We start from the raw sequence: 24,321 nt of genomic DNA on the forward strand, positions 1-24,321 counted from the left end.
GAGATGTGAGTATCTTTTTGCAAAATTGCCATAGTTTCCTTCCTATCCGTCAGATATAAATTGGACGGCCTATATTGCAGGATGACAGGCACACCATCATCATTAACTCTGTTTTTTATAAGAGTAGATAACCACACGAAGCTATGTGAGGGCCAACCTGGGCCGTGGCCCGCCCAGCGCTGGAGCGCTGGCGAAAGAGAAATTATACCTAGGCCCAGCCCACACCCTGATCGCACAAACTGCGAACAGCAGAGAGAAAAAAAAAGCAGACAGCACGCAGCTCGGCAGCAGCCCATAGCCCAAGCTCACGGCACGCAGCGGAGCAGCCGCCACCGGGCACCGTCACATAGCCGCCGTCCGCCGCGGTGCCGGCCAGTGGCCACCGGCACGCGCACCAGCCGCCGCCCACACAGCATCGCGGCGACTCGGCGAGTCGGCCGAAGCCGACCCACGACGGCACGACCCTACCGGCACACAGCAGCGGCGAGCCAGCGACCCAGATCCCGCATCGCCTTCACATAACTGCAGTTCGGCGCTGCCCCTTGGGGATTTTGTTGCCGGGCGATGTCGGCGATGCCGCTCCCCCCACCGCCACCGGCCGACGGCCCGGCGGCGCTCCCGCCCCCGCCGGGGACGGACATGACGGGGATCTGCTTCCGCGACCAGCTCTGGCTCAACACCTACCCGCTGGACCGCAACCTCGTCTTCGACTACTTCGCCCTCTCCCCGTTCTACGACATCACCTGCAACAACGAGTCCCTCCGCTCGCGCCAAATCCACCCCCTCGACATGTCCCAGCTCACGTAAAACCCTAGCTCCCCCTCCCCGCTCCTCCTCTCTCGCTGCCCAATTCGCTGGTAGCGAGGGTCACTCATTGCTCCGTTCCTTGTGGTGGTCGCAGGAAGATGACCGGGCTGGAGTACGTGCTGAGCGAAGTGATGGAGCCGCACCTGTTCGTGATGCGCAAGCAGAAGAGGACGAACTCCGAGAAGTCTGACGCCTTGCTCGCCTACTACATCCTCGACGGCTCCATCTACCAGGCGCCCCTGCTTGGCAGCGTTTTCGCCTCCCGCATAGTAAAGCTCCAGAGCCTTTTATTCTTTTTTTTTTTCGGAAATTCTGCAGTGAGGTTCTATAGTTCACTCACTGACAACGATGGGAATGTGATATATTGTTGAGCTATTTCATTCGCACAATTTTTCAGTGATTTTGCCAACCACTGAGTTGCAGAGTGTTGGATTGATTAATGTTTCCCCTTTTCTGCTCCTGTGACATTTCAGAGTAGGGCTATGCATCACATATCAAAAGCATTTTCTACGGCATGCTCAAAATTGGAGAAGATTGGTAATGGTATGGTCTTCACATTTTATCTACTTCTTACCTCTTCTTTTACCTTTTTCTTACTTGAATAAACATCACTTATGCATGATGTAATTTTGGCCAGTTGTTGTATTGCTTGCGAAATATATACTTGTTACTTGTATTGAACATCCAGCTGATCTTATGCATTGTAGTTCTTCGTGACTGGAAAAATGAAACTAACAAGCAGTGACACATTTGGTCAGCATAATGCAGTAATTGGTTCATCATTAGGTTCACAAAAAAGTAAACCATATGCATTTTCTAGAGAAATTGAGATTTATACGTAGTAGCAAAGTTTCAGAATCAGCAGGTCCACCTAAAAGATGGCAACTCTTAAGTCATCTCTATTTTCTTTTCAGTGGTCCCGAATTTAATTCCTTATTCCTCTGTGGGAAAACTAATCCAAGTTCCTTTTTGGTTTCTTGACAGATTTCCATGGTTAAACTAATTTCAAATAGCCAATTCACCTTTTCTGTCCAAAGATTACTTATTACTCTGTTTTGACTGGGCTAGGGGTTCAGATTTGCTGAATATCAGCTTACCAGGAAGCCAGATGCTGCTCTATTTACTCAGTGATAAAGTTAATATCTGTTATCTTCTTCAGCCAAGCTTTAGTTTCTATCCTTGATTAAACCACTGTTATTCTCCAAAACCTACCAATTTCTGGAATCCTGGTACAAGCAGAATCCAGAATTCTGGGGAATCTGGTTTCTATAACATGGTTCGCCAACTGCAGTGAGCACTGATCAGTGTGTGACAGATGTTTATTATGCTATGGCATGTGCGACTATAGCTGGTGTGTTTGCAGCGGTGTCCTTGGCAGCCAGCAGTAGGTGGTGGCAGAAAGGCAGAAATTTGGGTTAAATGGCCGAATTATTTTTATTATGAATGGAAACGAGATTTTGAGCATAGTTGTAGGCCTTTTGCAACTTTTAGTCGTATATTTTGCAAAATTATGAGTTCTGCAGGTAAAAAATTATATGTAGGCATTTTTTTGGTTTTCTAAGAGTAAAGCTCCAAGAATTAAATGGAATACTAGCTAAATACCCGTGTGTTGCAACGGGGGCAACTTTATTCTGGTGCTTCGACGTAGGAAATTTTTGATTGGGTTGAGATTGAGATATGCTGTGGGGATGGAATCCATCGGCAAAGGCAAGGAAAGATATGATTTGATTGGGTTGAGATTGGGATTGTGTACGTACAACTACGTGAGTTGATTGTGTTGTTTGCTTGCAAGGGCTTTCTTGCTATTGGCAATTTATTTGATTTCTGTTTATTGTTTTGCACGGGATTTCTTTTCCCAGAAACAAGGAGGTGGGGGTCAGTTTGGGAAAAACTTAATGGGGGTTATCCCATGGTTTTGAAAAAAAATTGGTGGGAGGGGTGGAAGCGAAACCAACAAACTCCCCTTTAATATAGTAAGAGATAATTCATTATTTTTTTGTTGCCGGTTTCTTATATTTATTTCTCTCTATGTTATTGGAGTTTATATGCTTAGCTCTTCAAAGAAATTTGTTTTTGTTTGTTGGTTGGAAGCTACCAGAAAAAGTTTGAGTCCATGTGAACTGTCACACTGTTTGGAACAAAATAAAATTTAGTATTACAGAGTTTTTTGAGTGTATTTAGCATCGCAGATTGTTGATTAACTACTACTTACCTCAAATTTTGATAATCTGTAATGAAAGTTAGCACTTGGGCATTGTTCATGCAAGATCATCTGCAGGAAATTGGTTCCTTGCTGCTGCTGTACTTCACAACTTACATCTTCCTTCTGTTTATGTTACTCCCTCCGATCCATATTACTTGTCGCTGCTTTAGTACAACTTCAGCAAAGCTGTACTAAAGCAGCGACAAGTATAATATGGATCGGAGGGAGTACATTTTTTTTATTTACTGCAAGTTGCAAAACAAAAGTAGCATTACTGGAAATTTTTGTTTTGTTATTTACAGCGGAAACAGAGGCTGATGCGGCAGCTTCTGAATCAAAGGCCCAGAAGGAAACAATTGACTTGAAGGAGTTGAAACGAGTTGATCACATCCTCATGTCTTTGCAACGGAAGGTAACATCATTTTTAGATAGCAAAACTTATTCCCTGTTACTTGGTACATGGTGGTGACCATTACACAAAAGAAAGTTGGGGAGACATACGGTGCACTAGGCACATGAGATGTATTGATGCACCGTGTATGTCCCCAAGAAAGTTGTGTCTGATGCATCCTGGACTAACAGCGTTTGTTCGAACTGCATGCGAGTTCTGCTGCTGTATCTTACTCCAAGTGTGTTCATCGACCTGCCTTGTCAACCACTTGCTAATTACTCCAGACTTCTGACATATTTCTTGGCAGCTGCCTCCTGCTCCTCCCCCTCCACCCTTTCCGGATGGTTATGTCCCATCAGAACAAGAGAAAGGGCCAGATGATCTGTTGGCCTCGGAGGCATTGCCTCCTGCAATTGACCCCATCATTGATCAAGGGCCAGCAAAAAGACCAAGATTTCAATGAGATCGTGCCGTCGATCAAGTAAAACTACTGCCACACTAATGGCATGTTGTATTGCAAATGATAAAGTAGAGATTTGTAATTCCTGAGCTGGGAAGGTGCAGACCATTTTCTGAATGTACACTTCCACTTGATCCTTGATAGTCATGTAAGGCCAGTTTGTGGTTTTGAAACTCCTGAGGGCAAGTACATTGGTTGATAAGATAATCTTATTTTAAGTCTTGCATGTAATGTAAAGATGATCATAAAAGCTTGTCTACAATGGGTTATCTCTTAGATTTATTTAAGATAACGAGCTATTCCTAAAAACATGATGAGATATATTGTGTTAAGAGATGATCTCTTAAATAAGAGAGGAAAAACCTTTTCTTACGAATTCTCTCTCCTCCACCTCAGCATTTATCCTATGTGACACATTTAAGATAGTACCATTGTACACGCCTCGATAAACTTATTCCATTAGGACACAACAATATTGCTGGCCACAGCGCTTGCTACATCAACAGACCCATACATGATGGTCATCGGCCACTTTACCCACACCCAAAGCTGCTTGAAAATGAGCAGGCTTGTTACATGCTCTGGGCCTATATTGGACACTTTATATACTGGATAAAACTTGTCCCCAGAAGGAGTTTGATGCCCCTGGAAAGCTGACCCAGGGCTTGCATTATCATACGCATGGGAGGTGATGGCCTGCCTGTTTGAGTACCAGGCTTCTCAATGCCATGATGGTCTGCAAGCTTCACGGAGGGCAATTGTTTCATCAGCATGCAAGGCGTACGCAGCTTCTGGGATCGATCCTGCTGCAGCAAAAACTACGCTGCCATCGCTGGGAAAACGCCGCCTCTGTGTTCACTTTAATCACTCCCACCTGTAGACGGACACTTGCACCTATGTGTCCCCAACACGCCAGATCAATCCTTCCTTCAAAACCTAAGGCCAAGCAGGATACTTCACTCATAGCTCATTCCCTGTTTCGACTGCGCCTCCATTACATGGCCACTTGGGAAATATAAAGCCATGAGCACTTGTGCACACAAGGAGTCAAGCGCTTGCAACAGGCGCCATCCCTACCATGCTAGCATCGCCGTGCTGAGCGAGTGGAGATCAAGAAAACCTAGTCCTCCCTCTTTGACAAACACATTTTCTCCCAGCTTACCCAGTGCATTATATTTTCTTTGTCATTATGTATCATACAAGCCAGCTGAATTATGCTGTCAAACATGCTCTTTGTTAGGTCAAAACATCTCATCGCATATGCCCACTTTCGACGGAAGCCTCTCCTTCCATCCCTAAATCCTTGCACATATTTTCCTTAATATACTCAAAGGCCTTTGCTTTGTTCCTACCAATCTAGGATGGTAATCCAAGATATTTACCTGCTTGAGTCCCGTTCTGCAGTTCCAGTATGTTCATGACTGATTGCTTGACCTCCATAGTGGTGTTTGCACTAAAAAAGTTTGGAGACTTGTCCCGGTTGATAATTTGTCCCGAGCAAGACTCATACCACCGCAATACTCATTAATGACTTGAGCACATTTGCTTCTAGCAGCAACATTGAGTCATCGGTGAAAAGCAGATGGTTTACAACCGGTGATTAAGAGCTAGTTTCACTCCCTTATTCTGACCAACCTCCTCCACATGGATCATTGCAGAGAAACCATAAACACACAATAAGAATAGGTACGGTGATATCCGATCGTCTTGTCTGAGACCTCTCCGTGTACCACCACATGTCACATCACCATTTACATGGAACCTATGAGACATCATGGTCGCACATTTCATCACCAATTTTATGAAGCTCATAGAGATTCCCATTTTACTCATGACATCATGAAGGAACGGCCATTCAACCCGATCATATGTCTTGCTCATATCTAGCTTAGGGTCATGTAACCACACTTTCCTCGCCTCTTTTGCTTCATGAAATGAGTCATCTCACAGGGTCAAATAGTATTACCAGAAATCAACCTACCGAGCACAAAAGCACTTTGGTTTGGGGACATAATATCAGTGAGGATTGCCTTCACACAATTGGTTAGGACCTTGGACACATCTTTTACACAACATTGCAAAAGACTAATCGAGTGTAGCCTTTCAACTATCAAGAGCACATCACACGCAAGAAAGCTTCCGGACAATCTTACCGGGGCACATCATAAGCAAGGAAGATGTAACACCCCAAAAAATTAATATATTTTCATTAAGTAAAATTTGGCCAGAGATAAAATTTTGAATTATACTAGGTCATTTATTAATTTCAAAGCCTTTTCTATTTTCTGTTTTACAAAAATTCTTCCCTCCATAGAAGATTATTTTGTAGAATCTGGTGGTCCTTGGTTGTTTTGTAAATCATTTCATTTATATTATAAATAACAGTAGGAAATATTTTCATAATAAAATTTTCCACGAACAATTCTTTTACTAGCATTTTCAATACTTGAAACACTTCTGTTGCACTACAATTATTTTAAATAATTGTTTTAAAATCCCACAAAAAATATGAGAGGTCATGTGATGCCTACAAGTCACTTTTATGCAAAAACCTAACTATGTCTTTTGAAATTTTTGAGTGAAACATCCTCTTTTCATTTCTGCCCCATTCTTGAGTTATAACTGCAACCCCAATTTTCGTAGCTCCATTAATTCTGAAACTTTTCTATCTTGTAGTCCTTCCAACTAGTACCTTTTGTCCAGAAGGGAAGCTCGAGTTTCAACTTTTAAGTCCACCAAACACTCCTCTGAAGTTTCTGTCCATAACTGAATTCTGGTAAAACTTGCACTAGCAAGTTTCTCTTATTGCCAAACTAACTCCACTAACATCTCTATCATCTAGAGAGACCTCATCCTGCCAACTTTCATCATCAACAAAATTTTCTAGCTTGCCCTGGTATTCTGTCGAACACCTCATGTGCATGACAGAATTCTGCAAGTTCATAAACTTGCATTGGGAACCTGCTCATCTGATCACACCACCATGTCTACTAGCTCTATCATACCCTAATTCAACTCTCTGGAAAGTTTCATTACCATCAGAGGCTCCTAGACCACCAAGGCATTTCGTCAAGCACTTTGTGCACGTGCTCTGGGCACGGCCAGAGCGTGCGTTTTGCACGCGTCGGCACCGAGCTCCTGCTGTGTCTCTGCTGCTTCCCCCTCTCATCCCGATCATTCTCTGGATCGGCTCGACCACCTCGAAGCTCTCCGACACCCCGCTTGGCCCCTAGCGCCGTCCACCGCCGTCCACGACGACCTGGACCGCCGCCCGACGAGTCCCGCACGACCACGTCTCCGCCCGCGACGCATGCCTCACCAAGAGCCACCCAGCACCCCCCAGGAGTAACTGCAGGCGGCCACCGTCCTCACCGACCGCCCTGCCGACCTCAACGGCCTCACCTGCCGCCGTAATAATCACCGCCGCCGTGCTTATCCTCGGGACACCGCGGAGCCGACCCCCTCGCGCTATAAAAGGACCCCGAGCTCGTTCAGCTCATCACCACATCCTCCCTCCCTCCTCCCTCAAGCCTCCCGTAGAAGCAAAATGACTGGAGGGGTCGTTTTCTCCACCTCTGGCCGATACATCCGCTGCCACTCTCCGGTTGATTACGACACAACCAATGCCTCCCCCTCGACTATTTCTTCACCAATATCCTCCTGGAACCCCCACCGATCCATCCCACCCGCTAATTCCACCGGAGCAAGCTTGTAGGAGAGAAGCCCCAATTCACCTCCGTCGGAGCTTTTCGGGAGAGCTCGCCGCCGGCGACTCCGCCCTCTCCGGTAGCCATGTCACACCTCCACGGGACCCCCTCGACCACCTGAGCACGCTCGTATGCTCAGATCCTCGTGGGGCGCCGCCGCTCGCCGATGAGGTGCGCCGGAGCTCCGCCCCTGTTCTGTCGCAGGAGAGAGGCGCGGGGTGGACCAGTCAAACCTGACTGGTGGGCCCGCGGGACCCACTGCCAGTGACCCAGAGCCGCGCCGACGTGTCCGTGAGTGGAGATGGGTTTTGTGGAAGTTGCTTTCCCGCGGGGAAAACGTACTCCCAGGAACACGCCTTCGACGTGGGCTTGGCCCAGTAGCGCCAGGCGGCTATACTGCGCCCAGGGCGCGTTTCTGCTCAGCCCATCACAGTAATATCTGTTTTCTTTTTCTTTTCTAGCAGACCTCAAATAATTCCACATGAGCCATTTCACATCCAAATTTGATAATTAAAATTTCTTCCTACTTATGAAATCATGCTCTATTTATCTAGATAGGGTGAACATTTTTCCTAAGCTTGGTTTTTGCTGGATCTACTAAATAGTCCATTTCCTTGTTTTTTCCAGCTTAGTAAATCCATAGGAAAATCATATGAACTCCAAATGACTTGATTATTTTTCTATTATTTCTCAAATTTCCTCTAGATTATTTTAGTATCTATTTCAAAAATTTCCAAACAACTTTTTGGTACTGTTTTGGAATTATGTGGTAATTGTAATGTTTTGAAAATAGGAAATGGAGGGGAGATATAATTTTCAAAGTTTTGGAATGCACCCAACACTTCTGCATGCTCAAGGCAAGCATTTTGAACACATGATATGGTGACTGCGTAATTATTTGTGGTATGTGAATTTGAATTATGTGTCGTGGTTCTAAGTCTGACAATAGAATGGGAGGTAGGGATGTAGAGGCAAGATCCTAGCTATGGAGAAGTTGTACGCACGAGTTTTACGAGTTCAGGCCCTTCTCAGAGGAAGTAACAGCCCTACGTCTCGGAGCCCGGAGGCGGTCGACTGGATTATATGCGTGTGTGTTACAGGGGGTGCGAACCCTTGTCCCAGAGGAGGGGGTGGCTTATATAGAGTGCGCCAGGACCCTAGTTCCCCTCCGTTACACAGGGTTCAATGTTCATAAAGAAGGAGCGTTATAGGTAATGTCTGTAGTAAAGTGATATAAATGACTATTAAGTCTAAGGGTAAATGCCCGACCGTTGCTGCGCGGAGTGGCTTTAGGTCTTCTACACGTCGAGTGGTTTAGCGGTCGAGTGACCTAAATAAGGGGGGTCTCCGAGTGAATGGTAGGTCGAGTGGATTGCACTCGACACCTTCGTTGGGTCCCCTCTATTTACTCCTGAACCTCTTTGCTTCTAGGACAAGGACCTTAGGTGGGAGGTATAGGTCAGGCCTATTACCCTACCCCAGGTCTATGTCCTCATCATTATGAATATGTTGAATTTCTATAGAGTGTGCATATTGTTGGTCATACATGCATGATCCCCTTGATGGTATTTTATCTTCACTTAAACGTTAAGTATAAGTGAATACGGTTATTTTCATGTGCCATATGTGCCTGTGTTGGTCTAGGCTAATTTGCAGGAAGAATCAGTCATGAGAAAAGTGACCGTGAAATCTCGTTGTGACGAGAATGATCAGTGAGGGTATGTTATGTTGAGACATACCAGACGGTGACCCTGTTGGGTACTGCTAAGGAGTTATATTGTGCTAACCACTGCAGGAAAACTTAAACCTCCTGAGTTGACCGTAGATCGAGTCTTGTTCCGGTAAACCCCATACTGGTTCGTGCTACCACTTGTCCCCGCCACAGGCAGGGTACGGTTCAGTAAGTTGTTAACCCCTTCCCCTGCACACACCATACAGAGAGGCCGAGGGTTTCCAGGTACCGGCTGCAATGCCAGTCGTCGGGCCAGGGGGCATGGGTGTATCCGGCTAGGCCGAAAGGGGGCACCCCTGGTAATCCGCGCGTGTTAATAGTGATCCCATGCTACTCGAGACGATGGTCTCCCCGCCTTAGAGTTTATCTTGAACAATGCTTTGGGTGATTCCTGGCATCCGGAAAGTTAATCTGGTGTGTGCTGGTCAGGTGTGTTTTCAATCCAAAGGCCGTAACAGGAATTAGTCAGCGTCTCGGTGCTGGCTAAAGAAATCCTATACACGTGGGTAAAGAGTACACCCTCTGCAGATTTATATCTATTCGAATAGCTGTGTCCATGGTTAAGGACTACAGTCTGGGTTAGTCAAGTGTTGGTCTCAGTGTCAGTCTCCGAAGGAAATAATTAAATGGATCATGGTTCGTTCTGCAGGATAATTATTGTCACTACTGGTGCCATTATGAATATTATTGTTGACATGAATATTGTTGTGGACTAACCTTTTCCTCTTATGTGCAACTATGAGTATCTCTTGGGATGGCTAGACTACCCGGGATACTCGTTTTGTTTTGTTTTCTTTTATGAGTATCACTTGGGATGGCTAGTCCACCTGGATACTCATTTTATTATTTTCATATAAGCCCTTTATGAGGCATCGCTCAGACACCCGACTGTGGCATTTATTTACAAGACCTCTCGAGGCGTCGCTTTTAGACACCCGTTTGGCATTTCTTTTCAAGACCTCTCGTGGCGTCGCTTGAGTTCTCGGGCGGTCCTGTCTCGCCCTATTCTCTATTAGACACCCGCTTGGCATTTTCCTTGGAATTCTTCGGGCGGTCCAACGCTCGATGTTCCACTTCATTTCCTCGATTCACTACTAACGTGATTCATTTATTCCTTCCGCATCGTATGAATATTGGTCATGCCATTCCTTAATTTTCAGTCAGCACATGCATATAGTTTAATTCATTATGAACGTATGCAGTCGGCATATCTTTTGTTCATCATGTTTGCGAGTACATTCAAACGTGCTCACTGACTTGTCACTGGCTATTGTCTTGGCCAAATCATGATTCAGAAAGGAGTACTGCGACGACACCTCGCAACCTCGGATTCGAAGATAGCAGCCATGCGAGATAGGAGTTATCCAGGTCAGCTGTTCCCGTGGAAATGGAGTCCCATCAACATTGGAGATCCACGAGCCGCTTCCGTCATCCACCACTAGAGATCCTTGTTATATTCATTGGACCTTTGTGGTCTTTTATCCAATTTCTTGTAATTGCTTGGAATTCTATATCAAGGAAATGTCCACCAGCAATAGTAATCCTGGGGCTGGTGATGACACAAGGGTCATTTATTGGGATTTATGTCCCAAGAATCCGGCCCCGACAACTTTGGTATCAGAGCCAGGCTGACCATTGGCTAATCCTATCTTAGCCTGGTCACTATCCCTAGGTTTCCACACCGTCCTTATCCTTTCTTATCCACCGTCAGGCTCATCCTATCTGATAGCCTGCACAGTGGCCAGCCGACATCTTTTTGACAGTCGGTGCCCAACCTACTATCCTAGGTCATAGGCCGTGCACCCGTGGCCGACACCTGGGTTGTCCCATCCGCAAGCGTGCAATGGAAGACTCCGCTGGCTTATAAAGGAAGCCTTGCCCCAACTCAGCACATCACAACTCTCACTCGCACCCTGATTTCCAAACCACCAAGTTGCCTAGTCCCATCATCCACAACGAGACCACCGCATCCGAGCTTGGAGATTTCATAGCGATCCTCGCCAATCTCACTCATCGTGCTTTTGGCATAGAGGAACCCCCAGAATATGTTGTGTACCAGGAACACACAAGTGATGCCATCCATCACTTCTGGGCCACGGTGCACATCTACGGGAGGGGCACCACATCAGAACGCCCCTACCGGTTCACCGAGAGGACGACCTCCGACGAGCCCCAAGCCATCCAACTTGCAGCCCGAGAGGGTATAGTTCATCTCCGGCATTTGTCGCCGAGGGTTAACACTCGCCCTTTCTTCTACTACCCTAGTCGTGAAGGCTATGGTAGCCCGACCCAGGTCGCCAACGGAGACCATGAGTCGGATCCTGCTCTAGTGCATCTGGTGCGCTACCTGAGGGCGCAAGAGGCACTATTCGATCAGGTCACTAATGATCTGATTGCGATCCGCGGGACGCTTGCTCTCCTGACACTAGTGAGGAGTGAAGCTGCAACCAGCACCGACACCCCAATAATGCTACTTGGGAGGCCAGTTGAGCCCTCAAGGTCTGCTCCTGTCAGCAACCCCGGCAATGCCTTTGCCTCCCCAGGAGAACTCTGTCGTCTCTTGGAGGCCTACTCCAACGGGATTGTGACCACGACACCCCATGAGGGGCATCGCTATCCCAGCACTATAGCTCCCCATCCTACCCCGAACAACCCCGACACTAAAGCTCATGGAGAAGCCTCGACATCTACAAGACACACCCGACTAGATGTTAATGAGGTGGACTAAGTCCACCAGTTTTGTTGTGGCATTGTCACGGCAGATGTCCTCCTGCAAGGACTTAGTTGTGGAGCCATCGCAGCTAGGAAGCTTAAAGGGGTTAAACGGGACAAAGGACACGAGGATTATACTGGTTCGGCCCCTTACGGTGAAGGTAAAAGCCTACGTCCAGTTGAGGTGATATTACTTAGGGTTTCGATGACCAGGAGCTAAACCGTTCTGCTTGGTTATCGATCTGTTGTCTCTTGTCCTCAACCGCCGCCGGGTCATCCCTTTATATAGAGAGGTTGACGCCCAGTGGCTCTCAGAGTCCCGGCCGGCTTATAACAGTGTCCGGCTCGGACTCTTAACTACTCTTGCCTTACACTACAAGTCTTGCCATAACGGCGGTTTATCACTACGGGCCTTAAGCCGCCTCCGGGTCTTAAGCCCATTATTGAACCGCCATCGTCAAGCTCGGTACTGAGCTTCACGTGATGACAATTATGACGTAACCCGGCCCTCCTGGGCGGGTGACTCTAATGGTTATATCCTCAACATTAGGCCCTAGATTGATTTGAACCGGTTCATGTCAATCTTCAATACCTTTAAGAGAAAATCTTTCAGCTTCTGCTTGTGCGAAGGTTATGACCCGCCGTGACGTCATCTTCTGGATTCTTGGTAACCCGCCATGACATCATCTTCCATTAAATTCATTTTTTTATTCTGTCATATCCCAACGGATCTTATCTTAATGACCATCCCGAGAATTGAGGCGTTTCTGCGGCAAGATCATCATGTCTTCAGTCTCCTCGTTTCTCGCGCCCATTTACCAGCCGACCCTTATAAATAGGCCCGGCCCGTAAGCCTTCGTCACTCTTCTCAATCCATCGTCTTCCTCCTCTGACGCCCCAGAGCCGGAGCTCCGCCGCCATCGCCGCGCCCCTCGTATTCATCAACCTCGGCCGCTGCATCACCCTGAGTCGGTCCAGAGAAACGGCGGCAACCTCCGCTGCTCATCGGCACCAGTAAATCTTTGCTACCCCGTACGATAAATTCGCATTAGGGTTCCATGTTTCTTCCCTGTTCTTCGTAGTTTCATCTCGGTTTCTTCACAGTTCCTCCACCGAGGTTCCCCTTGATCCGAAAATGGCACAAAATTCATGCGGTAGTAGTTTCTCACCCATTTTTATGCTAGCAGATCCCTCTTGCCCGCAAAAAGACCTCATTTAGAGCTTATGAACTTCTCTGTATCAGTTTTTAGGTCTAGAAATTTTTTCTTTCTAGACGATCGTTTGATCCAAAATAATCCCTGCAATTTGTGAAACTTGTTTGTGCAACACTTAGACAAAAAACTGCATCTGTTAGCCATGGCGGCTCATATCGCCGGCTTAAAAGAGGCCATGCTTTGTGAAATTTCTGGCTCATTCATAATAGAGTTTTAAACAACTTGAATTACTTATGATATCCACAGCGGCTTAGATAACCCGACACAATTAGCCATATATCATTAGGCCCCTTCATAAGCCGCCATCTTGAATACTGAACTGAAATCTTCCTCCGGCTTAAATTTGAACCGGAAATTTTCTTTTGTCATAGGCTTCCGTCTTTCACAATGCCGCCCAAGGCTCCCAAGGCGCCCATTACGTGCAACTGGGTGAGATCCAACGTTACTGATAATACCTTAGATGACTTCGTGAAAACGGGTTACCTACCTAAGAAGGAGGTCATGTCCTATCGTGCCCCTGACCCGTCCGAAGAAAGACCTCAACCAAGAGACAGAGAGGTTGTTATATTTGCTGATCACATGAGCCGGGGTTTTGCACCTCCCGGCTCAAAATTCTTCAGAGATGTTCTGCACTTTTTCGATCTGCGACCTCAAGACATTGGACCCAATTCCGTGTCGAACATTTGTAACTTCCAAGTGTTCTGTGAGGTGTACCTTGGAGAAGAGCCCAGCCTACTGCTCTTTAGGGAGCTGTTTTATCTGAACCGCCAGAACGAGTGTGCCAACGGGCCTAGCTTGGAACTTGGCGGAATTTCAATCCAACGACGGAGAGATTGTCTCTTTCCTTATGCTGAGCCGCCAAGCCACCCAAAAGATTGGAACCAGACATGGTTCTATTGCCAGGACACCTCTCCGGCTAACGAGAACCCTCTGCCCGGCTTTCGCGCCCTGCGTTTGGAATCAAATCACCCCCTGCCAGACAAATTATCTCAAGCTGAGCGTCAACCACTTATCCCCACCATCAACAAAATCAAAGCTCTTCTGGGAAACGGCCTTAACGGCGTTGATCTGGTCCGGGTCTGGATTGCTTGGCGGGTGATCCCTCTAAGCCGCCGCCCCGGCTTAATGTGTGACTACACGGGCCGGAAGGATGATCCTCTTCGGCATAGTCCCAACGACTTACCTGAGGACGTCGTTGATGACATGACCAAGTCCCTTTTGAACGAGAGCTTAGCAGATTGCGGGAGGACAGGCTTAAGTCCCTTCTGCAAAGCTAACCCGGCTCCGGCGGTAAACTACTGATCTGAACACCTTACTTTCCATTTTAACAATTTTCGTCTTAACTTCAAGAAACCTTTGTTGTATTTTTCAGGCTAATGATAAGTTCTGGAAGGTCAGGTATGACCATGAGGCTGCTAAAAAAGCCAGGAAGGTTAAAAAAGCCGCCAAGAGAGCCGCTCCCCGCAAGAAGGGGAGTAAGCCTAGCGCCTCAGACCTGCTTCATCTGGATGACACCTCCGAGTCAGAGGTAGCCCTTGATTCTTAGGCTTTTCTTTTGTTTTTTGTTTGTTTTTAACCACCTTATTGACACTGATTATCAGCAGGAGGATACCGGAGCGAGTAACCCGGTGATTGAAGAGGTAACTATACTTTCCTCTGACTCGGAGCCCTTGCCAAGGCTGAAAGTCCGAAGAGTAACCCGGAAAGTAAGATTTTCACATCCTTTAGCTTATCAAGATCCTCAATTTCTTTTGAAGCGACAGATTCATGAGAGCCGGAGGCAAACCCGGACCAACAAGGACGCAAACCTCTCCTCCGGCTTACCTGAAGCATCAAGGAAGCGTCGGACCGAGGTTATCTCCAACTTATATGCTTTTCATCCTTTGGCGGGCGTCACTCGTCAACCACTCAATTCTTCTGATTCAAACTATCAGGAAACTTCACCTTCCTCCGGTGACTCCATGCAATCTAACTTGCCGGCTTTCAAGACCGCACCCGGGTAATGATGACCAGCTTATTTTGTGCTTATCTTACTCATGTTTTTGCACTAACCTTTTGACTTTCAGTGCACAAGCAAAGCCCAGCAAGAGGGCAAAGAAAAGTAAACCGGTCGAAGAGCCGGTCTTGACTGAACCCAACGCCTCTGCCTCTGAGCCGCCGTCTGCACCAGCTCCAGAAACCACCACCGCCCCATCTGACGAGCAAGTTATGGAGGGTTCTGATAACCCGGAGATCCCCAGCCCGGCTCACCCGGATGTGGTAATTACCCGGACCGAATTTGTTGAACCGGGAAGACCCACCGTGCTGGCTAAGTGCTCTGCTAAGGAGGAACTTCTGGAACGACGCAGAGCCAGGCTGGACATTACTAACTATGCCAATCTGAGCATTGGAGATATTGTCGCTGGTTATATTGGTCAAGTGCACAACAGCCGGGACCTGGAAATTGACATGGTGAAGCAGATACAGCAAAAATCTGAGGTAGAACTCTCTTGCTTACTCCATAGTCATCCTTACCATGCTAGCCCCCAAGTCTATTACTTATGATAGAATATGTTGTAGACTTAATACCGGCTAATCTGGTAACACTCAAGGGCCGGGTTAAACAGCCTATGTGAACCGGTCTTTTACCTTACGTTTTAATCAAGTAGTTGAGCAACTTTGCACATTAGCCCCCAAGTGCCGAGTACCTTTGCCTGCAAAGTGCTCGGGACTTACTCTCATGAACCGACACTGTAGATAGAGCCTTTCAGCATACATTAGTCCCCAAGTACCAAGTCTTTGCTTGCAAAGTGCTTGGGAATTAATATTGCATTATAATCACCTGAACTGTAACCCGGAATTTGTACAGGCCGCCTGTAAGAAACTTGAATCGGAAATCTCTGATTTGAAGAACCGGTTGAAGACCCAGGAAAGTGAAACCCACAAAGCCAACTCCAAATTTGAACTCAGTGTATCTGCACAAGAGAAACTGAAGAAACAATTTGAAGCAGAAATGAAAGCCTGGGCAGATGAAAAAGCTGCTTTGCTCAGTCGGGCCGAACAGGCGGAGGCCACTCTTACTGAGAGAACCGCCGAGCTGTCCGGCTTAAAACGCCATGTCTCTCAGATGGTCTCCGCAATCTTTGGTAAATTTCTAATCAGTTTACATCAGTTAGTTCCCAGAAACATTTCAATTGCCAACAGCTCACTTGTCTCTGTAATGCAGGTCCCAGGAGTTCCAACCTCAACTAGAGCGTGCTGACCAAGCTGAAGGCGGTTTACACTCTGGTGGAGCAACTTTACACCGGGTCCCAACGTGCTTTAGCCGTTGTGGTTCTGTCCAATGAAGTTCCCACTCACCTGGCAAATGTACTCAGGCGGCTTGCCGTACTTCCTCAGCCCTTCCAAGAGCTGAGACGGGCTTCTGCAAGAGCCGGAGCTATAGCTGCTCTGAGCCGGGCCAAGGCGTTTCTACCGGAGCTAGACCCGGCCGACATTGCTCTTGGATACCCCAGCCTGAAGGAAGACGACACCCCCTTTGACCAGAAAGACTTCGCCGCCTGTGTGAAGAGCGTGCGCCCGGTGGCCACCTTGATTGGGAATGACACAGACCTTACCAAGTATCAGCCGGGCTATGACGCGGAAAATCAGAGGATCCCAACTCCACACTATGAAGCAGTCAGCCTGATCCCTCCGACTCGTAAGCATACCTTCGCTCCAGAAGTTGACCCGGCCGGGTTAATTGATGATGAGGCTCAATTTGAAGCCTTGAGTGGCATTGACTGGAAATCATCAACCTTCCAGGTCATGGAAACAGCCGGAGGAGCGGAGAGGGATGAGCCGGGAGCTTCAACCCAACAAGCACTTTGATTTCTTAGGCGGCTCATGGTTATGCCTTAAAAACAATGCCTCACCTTTTGGACTCGGGGAGTCCTGTAATAGAGTAGGACAAACACTTAATTTTGTCGTGCCATCGTGCACGTGTGCAGCGCTTAACTCTGTTGAAGCTGCTCTTTTATATTCCTCCGGGTTATGTTTGAGTATTTACTTTCCTTAATTGTCTTGCATAGAAAAACATTCACAAGTCTCTAGGCGGTTTACCGCATGGAGAGTCATATACTTTACATATAACCCGGAATATGAACCAAGGTCATAAAAGAACGGCTCTCAATTATATCTTCGAGACAACCATAATAGCATACCTGCAAGCCTTCAAGTACACTTCCGGGTTATGTAACCCAAATAATGAGGTTGAAAACTCAACTCCGGTTCACCAGCACCTATAATGCTTATTGTGTGCTATCAACATTACTAGTCAAAGTTAAGCCGGTGGAGTAAGAACCACCCGTGCCCACTCTTGATATGATCAAAAGAACTTGTTGCAAACCAAAAGATCAAAACACTTAGGGGCTTCTGATTCGAATACGACCAGAGAACCGTCCCAAAGGGGTTAAGCTAAGATTCGAATGCGATCATATAGCCCCCAGTGGCTTTGGCGTTGCGGATCAAGAGGGTACCGATAGCTATGTTCTTTTTGGTTCGAATACGACCTATGTTTGAACAGGAAGCCCCCAAATGACCTTGAGAGTTGTTTAACGACGCTGATTCGAATACGATCCACGTCGGTTCCCAAAGGGGGTTGAGCTATGATTCAGATATGATCAAGAAAAACTCCCCAATGAGCTCGGCAATTTGCCAATCAAGTGGGTATCGACAACTATGTTCTCTTTGGTTCGAATACGATGTTTGAACAGGAAGCCCCCAAGTGATCATATTGTTAACGGCTAGATTCGAATATGATCATAAGCCGGATCAACCTCCAAGTGACCATGCAATGTTGTAATAGAAATAACAATAACACATTTACCTTTGGAGGGAAAAAGGACAGAGGTCCTGCTTTATTATTTATCATAATATATACATGGCTATAGAAATATGTACATTATGAGAGCCGGTGGCTCAAGTGTAATAAGGCCGAAGCTGAGCTATGTTCCACGGCCGACGGGTTTCTTCCTCCGACTTACGTGAATCTTTGTGCTCCCGAACATCGATAAGGTTGTATGACCCGTTGTGCAAGTTTTTGCTGACCACAAAGGGCCCTTCCCAAGGCGGGGATAACTTGTGTGCATCTGTTTGATCTTGGATAAGCCGGAGCACCAAATCACCTTCCTGGAAGACCCTGGACTTAACCCGGCGGCTGTGATAGCGGCGCAGGTCTTGTTGGTAAATCGCCGAACGAGCTGCTGCCACATCACGCTGTTCGTCCAACAAGTCAAGAGCATCTTGACGCGTCTGCTCATTATCTGCCTCAACATAAGCCGCCACTCGAGGCGAGTCATGACGGATGTCCCTAGGGAGGACCGCCTCCGCTCCATAAACCATGAAGAAAGGCGTGTAACCCGTAGACCTGTTAGGAGTAGTATTGATGCTCCATAACACGGAGGGTAACTCCTCCACCCAACAACCCGGCGTCCGTTGCAAAGGGACCAAAAGCCGGGGCTTAATGCCCTTCAAGATTTCCTAATTGGCTCTCTCAGCTTGACCATTGGATTGCGGGTGAGCCACTGATGAAACATCAAGCCGAATATGCTCTCGTTGACAAAACTCCTCCATGGCGCCTTTAGAAAGATTGGTACCATTGTCAGTTATAATGCTGTGTGGAAAACCAAAGCAAAATATCACCCTTTTCATGAACTGAACCGCTGTGGCTGCGTCACACTTACTAACTGGCTCTGCTTCAACCCACTTTGTGAACTTGTCGACCGCCACCAAGAGGTGGGTCTTCTTATCCTTGGACCTTTTAAAAGGCCCAACCATATCAAGCCCCCAGACTGCAAATGGCCAAGTGATTGGAATCATCCTCAACTCTTGAGCCGGCACATGAGCCCGTCGCGAGAACCTCTGACAACCGTCACATTTACTGACCAAGTCCTCTGCATCAGCATGAGCCGTCAGCCAATAAAAACCATGACGAAAAGCCTTGGCCACAAGGGATTTTGAGCCGTCATGATGGCCACAATCCCCCTTGTGGATCTCACGTAAAATTTCTTGACCTTCCTCAGGGGAAACACAACGCTGGAAAGTTCCAGTGACACTACGGCGATGCAGCTCCCCATTGATAATTATCATTGACTTAGACCGCCGGGTTATTTTTCTGGCCAAAGTTTCATCTTCAGGCAATTCTCCTCGGGTCATGTAAGCCAAGTATGGTACTGTCCAATCTGGGATAATGTGGAGAGCCGCCACCAACTGCGCTTCCGGGTCAGGAACAGCCAAGTCTTCCTCTGTAGGCAACTTAACAGAAGGATTATGCAGAATGTCCAAGAAAGTATTAGGCGGCACCGGCTTTCGCTGAGAGCCCAGCCGGCTTAATGCATCAGCCGCCTCGTTCTTCCTGCGATCAATGTGCTCTACTTGGTAACCCTGAAAATGTCCAGCAATGGCATCAACTTCGCGGCGATAAGCCACCATGAGGGGATCCTTGGAATCCCACTTGCCTGACACTTGTTGGGCCACTAAATCTGAGTCGCCAAAGCACCTTACCCGGCTTAAGCTCATCTCCTTGGCCATCCGAAGACCATGGAGCAAGGACTCGTACTCAGCTGCATTGTTAGTACAGGGAAACATCAACCGTAGCACATAGCAAAACTTGTCACCTCGAGGGGAAGCTAATACAACTCCAACCCCCGAGCCCTCCAATTGCCTGGACCCGTCGAAGTGAATAGTCCAGTACGTATCATCCGGTTTCTCTTCAGGCACCTGCAGGTCTGTCCAATCGTTGATGAAATCCACCAATGCTTGAGATTTGATAGCAGTGTGCGGCACGTATTTTAGACCATGAGGCCCAAGTTCTATAGCCCACTTAGCAACTCTTCCTGTGGCTTCTCTGTTTTGGATGATATCTCCTAGGGGAGCAGAACTAACCACAGTGATAGGGTGAACCTGGAAATAATGCTTAAGCTTCCGGCTTGCCATGAATACCCCATAAACAAGCTTCTGCCAATGTGGATACCGTTGTTTGGACTCAACGAGTACTTCGCTGATGTAGTAAACCGGACGCTGAACCGGATACTCCTTACCCACTTCCTTACGCTCCACCACCACAGCCACACTGACGGCTCGTGTGTTAGCGGCTACATACAGCAATAAGGGCTCCTTGTCAACAGGAGCGGCAAGGACTGGGGGCTAAGCCAGCTGTCTCTTCAAATCCTCAAAAGCAGCATTAGCAGCATCATTCCAGATAAAGTCATCTGTTTTCTTCATCATCTGGTACAGTGGCATGGCCTTTTCACCCAAGCGGCTTATAAACCGGCTCAAAGCAGCGATGCGGCCCGCCAGACGCTGGACGTCGTTTATGCACGCCGGCTTAGCCAGAGAGGTGATTGCCTTGATCTTTTCCAGGTTAGCTTCAATGCCTCTGTGAGAAACCAGAAAACCCAAGAGCTTGCCTGCAGGAACACCAAAAACACACTTGGCCGGGTTAAGCATCATCTTGTAAAACCGAAGATTATCAAAGGTTTCTCTAAGATCATCTATCAAGGTCTCCTTCTCCCTGGATTTAACCACGATATCATCCACGTAGGCATGAACGTTGCGCCCAATCTGGTTATGAAGACAATTCTGCACGCAACGCTGGCAAGTCGCCTGTGCACTCTTGAGCCCAAAAGGCATAGACACATAACAGAAGGCTCCAAAGGGAGTGATGAACGCCGTCTTCTCCTGGTCCTTAACTGCCATTTTAATCTGATGGTATCTAGAATAAGCATCCAAAAAACTTAAGCGCTCACAACCCGCCGTAGCATCAATAATTTGATCAATACGGGGGAGAGCAAAAGATCAGCCGGACAAGCCTTGTTTAAATCCGTGTAGTCCACACACATCCGCGAGGTGCCGTTCTTCTTGAGCATGAGCACCGGGTTAGCTAACCATTCTGGATGAAAAACTTCAACAATAAACCCGGCCGCCAAGAGCCGGGCTACCTCCTCACCAATGGCTTTCCGCCTCTCCTCATTAAACCGCCGGAGGAATTGCCTGACTGGCTTAAATTTCGGATCAATATTGAGAGTGTGCTCAGCGAGTTCTCTAGGTACACCCGGCATGTCAGAAGGTTTCCATGCAAAGATGTCCCTGTTCTCACGGATGAACTCGATGAGCGCGCCTTCCTATTTCGGATCCAGATTGGCACTGATGCTGAACTGCTGAGATGAGTCACCTGGAACAAAATCAACAAGTTTAGTCTCATCAGCTGACTTAAATTTCATTACCGGCTCATGCTCCGTGGTTGGCTTTTTCAAAGACGTCATATCCGCCGGGTCAACATTGTCCTTGTAAAACTTCAACTCCTCTGTTGCACAAACAGATTCCGCATAAGCCGCGTCACCTTCCTCACACTCCAAGGCTATCTTTCGGCTGCCATGAACCGTAATGGTCCCATTGTGACCCGACATCTTGAGCTCCAAATATACGTAACACGGCCGTGCCATGAACTTGGCGTAAGCCGGCCGCCCAAATAAAGCATGGTACAGACTTCTTATCTTAACCACCTCGAAGGTTAGTTTTTCCGCCCTATAGTTGTACTCATATCCAAAGGCCACTTCCAGCTCGATCTTACCGACTGGATATGCCGACTTACCGGGCACCACCCCATGGAAAACAGTATTAGACTGGCTGAGGTTCTTATCAGTTAATCCCATACGACGGAAGGTCCCATAATAGAGGGTGTTGATGCTACTACCTCCGTCCATGAGCACCTTAGTGAATTTATATCCCCCAACCTGAGGAGCCACCACCAAGGCCAGGTGACCCGGATTATCAACCCGGGGAGGATGATCTTCCCTACTCCACACAATAGGTTGCTCAGACCATCTTAAATAGCGTGGAACCGCCGGCTCAACAGCATTCACAGCCCTTTTATGGAGCTTCTGCTCTCGCTTGCAGAGAATGGTAGTAAACACATGATACTGCCCGCCATTGAGCTGCTTTGGGTTGGTCTGGTATCCGCCCTACTGCTGCTGCTGATGACCCTGGCCGGACTGCTGATTAAAGCCCCCTCGAAAAGTCTGAGAATTGGAATTTGAGCCGTCGCCCGGGCCATGAAAGCCGTCGGCGCCTGAGCCGCCGCCTGGCCCATCGTTGCCATTAAAAGCATTGGAATTTTTGAAGGCCTTCATGATTGCGCATTCTTTCCATAGATGAGTGGCCGGCTTCTCCCTAGAGCCATGCCTTGGACAAGGTTCATTCAACAACTGCTCAAGCATCGGGCCTGAGCCCCCGGCTCGAGGAGGTGGTCTTCCCTTGCGACAGTGGTTGTTGCCCTGCGCATTGGCGTTGCCCACAAACTCCATGCTGCCATCAGCCTTACATTTGTTACCTCCCTGGCTCGCTGGGTTATGCTGAGGGCCCTTGCCATTGCCGTTCTTCTTTCCCTTCCCTGTCCTTTCATCATCCGACGCGGGATCCTTGGTACTATCAGAGTCGGCGTACTTGACCAAAGCCGCCATCAGCGTACCCATATCATTGCAATCGTGCTTGAGCCGCCCGAGCTTCATCTTCAGGGGCGCAAAACGACAATTCTGCTCCAACATTAAGACTGTAGAGCTGGCATCCATCTTATCAGATGAATGTATTATCTCTTTGACCCGGCGAACCCAATGGGTTGTAGACTCACCCTCCTGCTGCTTGCAGTTAGTCAAATCCAAAATTGACATAGATTGCCTACATGTATCTTTGAAGTTTTGGATGAACCGGGCTTTTAGCTCCGCCCATGACCCGATAGAATTAGGCGGCAGTCCTTTCAACCAAGTGCGGGCAGTTCCATCCAACATCATGGTGAAGTATTTGGCCATTGCCGCTTCGCTGACCTCCAGCAAATCCATAGCCATCTCGTAGCTCTCGATCCACACTCCAGGTTGTAAATCAGCCGTATAATTAGGTACCTTCCTAGGTCCTTTGAAATCCTTGGGCAGACGTTCATTACGGAGAGCTGGCACCAGACAAGGGATGCCTCCCGTCCTTGTAGGTATAGCCGCATCGCTAGAAGCCGTCGGATAAGCTGGGAGCGGCTGGTAAGCCGTCAACTGAGGCGCCTGCTCCGCCTCGTGCCGTGCTCTGTCTTGGTCTATCGCATTAAAGGCTCCATTATGAGCCAGGCCGTGGCCCGCTGGCAAGTCACGGCGTCAGACATTGCTTGAGCCGGTCGCTGAGACCATGTGTCTGCTATAACTAGGGCTCCGGCCTGGACGAGGGGTTGAATGAATCCTGTCCCGGCTATATGAATATGCCTCCTATTGCGCCAGAGCCGTCTGAAGGAGTTCTTTGACCCGGCGGGTTTCGACCGCCGTTGGAGTGTCGCCCTCGATTGGGAGAGCCGCCAGTCGCGCCGCCGCGGCGACCATGTTTTCCAACGGGTTGGCATAATGACCTGGTGGTATCGGCACGTACTGAGGCGGGGTAGTGTTCACCCGGGGAGGCCCCATCACTTGGGGCTGAATTGGCGTTCCAGCCCCGGGCGCCGTGATCTTGGGCGGGTTACTGGGCCCTGCACTAGGCGTGTTGAAGAGGTTTCGAGGATCGTAAACCGGAGGGAGTCGAGATTGAGCCTTTTGATGCCTCCTTCTCATGATCTCATTGGACGCGTTCTGATCCATCGTGAGCCGGAAATACTGCGCCTGAATCAGCTGAGTCTGGGCATCGAGAGCCGCCCTCTCTGCAGCCATCCTGATCCCTTCCGCCGCCAGATCCTCCTTGGCTTTTGCTAGATCCAGCTTTAACTGTGCCACCTCCGCATCATGCTGAGCTTGATCTAATGGGGCGACCGTAGCGGTTAATAGGGCCGTCATCTTGTCTGTGAGATTCATCAGCACCTGAGCCGGCGAGTGCACAGGGCCTCCTGCCCCGGCGGTGGGGTTTTGAACAGATTGTGCGCCGGCCATAAACATTCCAACCCGGCTCGGCGGCTCAAAGGGGTCCGGAATACTGTCGCCATCGGAACAACCCCTGAGCCTACCATCTTGAAATTGGTATAACGAGTTTGTCTCATCCGTGGACGACTCGCCGTCAGAGCGGGCGGCCGTCTCATCGCCAGATCCAGATCCTTCAGAGAGTCCTCCATGGACGC

At 48.2% G+C, this 24,321-nt stretch overlaps 1 protein-coding gene across 1 annotated transcript; it reads left to right on the plus strand.

The window, feature by feature from the left end:
- The first annotated feature begins 267 nt into the window (after positions 1-267).
- LOC109755004 (mediator of RNA polymerase II transcription subunit 6) lies at positions 268-4,111 on the plus strand. Its single transcript, XM_020313888.4, has 5 exons — positions 268-803; positions 902-1,076; positions 1,281-1,350; positions 3,313-3,422; positions 3,709-4,111. The coding sequence occupies exons 1-5, from the start codon at positions 565-567 to the stop codon at positions 3,862-3,864; spliced, it is 750 nt and encodes a 249-aa protein (XP_020169477.1). The 5' UTR covers positions 268-564; the 3' UTR covers positions 3,865-4,111.
- Positions 4,112-24,321: the final 20,210 nt, after the last annotated feature.

Source organism: Aegilops tauschii, chromosome 7, assembly GCF_002575655.3.
Source record: "Aegilops tauschii subsp. strangulata cultivar AL8/78 chromosome 7, Aet v6.0, whole genome shotgun sequence".
In the NCBI taxonomy this organism is placed as follows: Eukaryota; Viridiplantae; Streptophyta; class Magnoliopsida; order Poales; family Poaceae; genus Aegilops; species Aegilops tauschii.

What these genes read in the sequence shown, in the direction of transcription:
- LOC109755004 (XM_020313888.4), top strand. Translation starts at nt 565, where the DNA reads ATGTCGGCGATGCCGCTCCCCCCACCGCCACCGGCCGACGGCCCGGCG. An exon ending in ATTGGAGAAGATTGGTAATG is followed by an intron (nt 1,351 to 3,312) that starts GTATGGTCTTCA and finishes TGTTATTTACAG; the next exon opens with CGGAAACAGAGGCTGATGCG. An exon ending in TCATGTCTTTGCAACGGAAG is followed by an intron (nt 3,423 to 3,708) that starts GTAACATCATTT and finishes ATTTCTTGGCAG; the next exon opens with CTGCCTCCTGCTCCTCCCCC.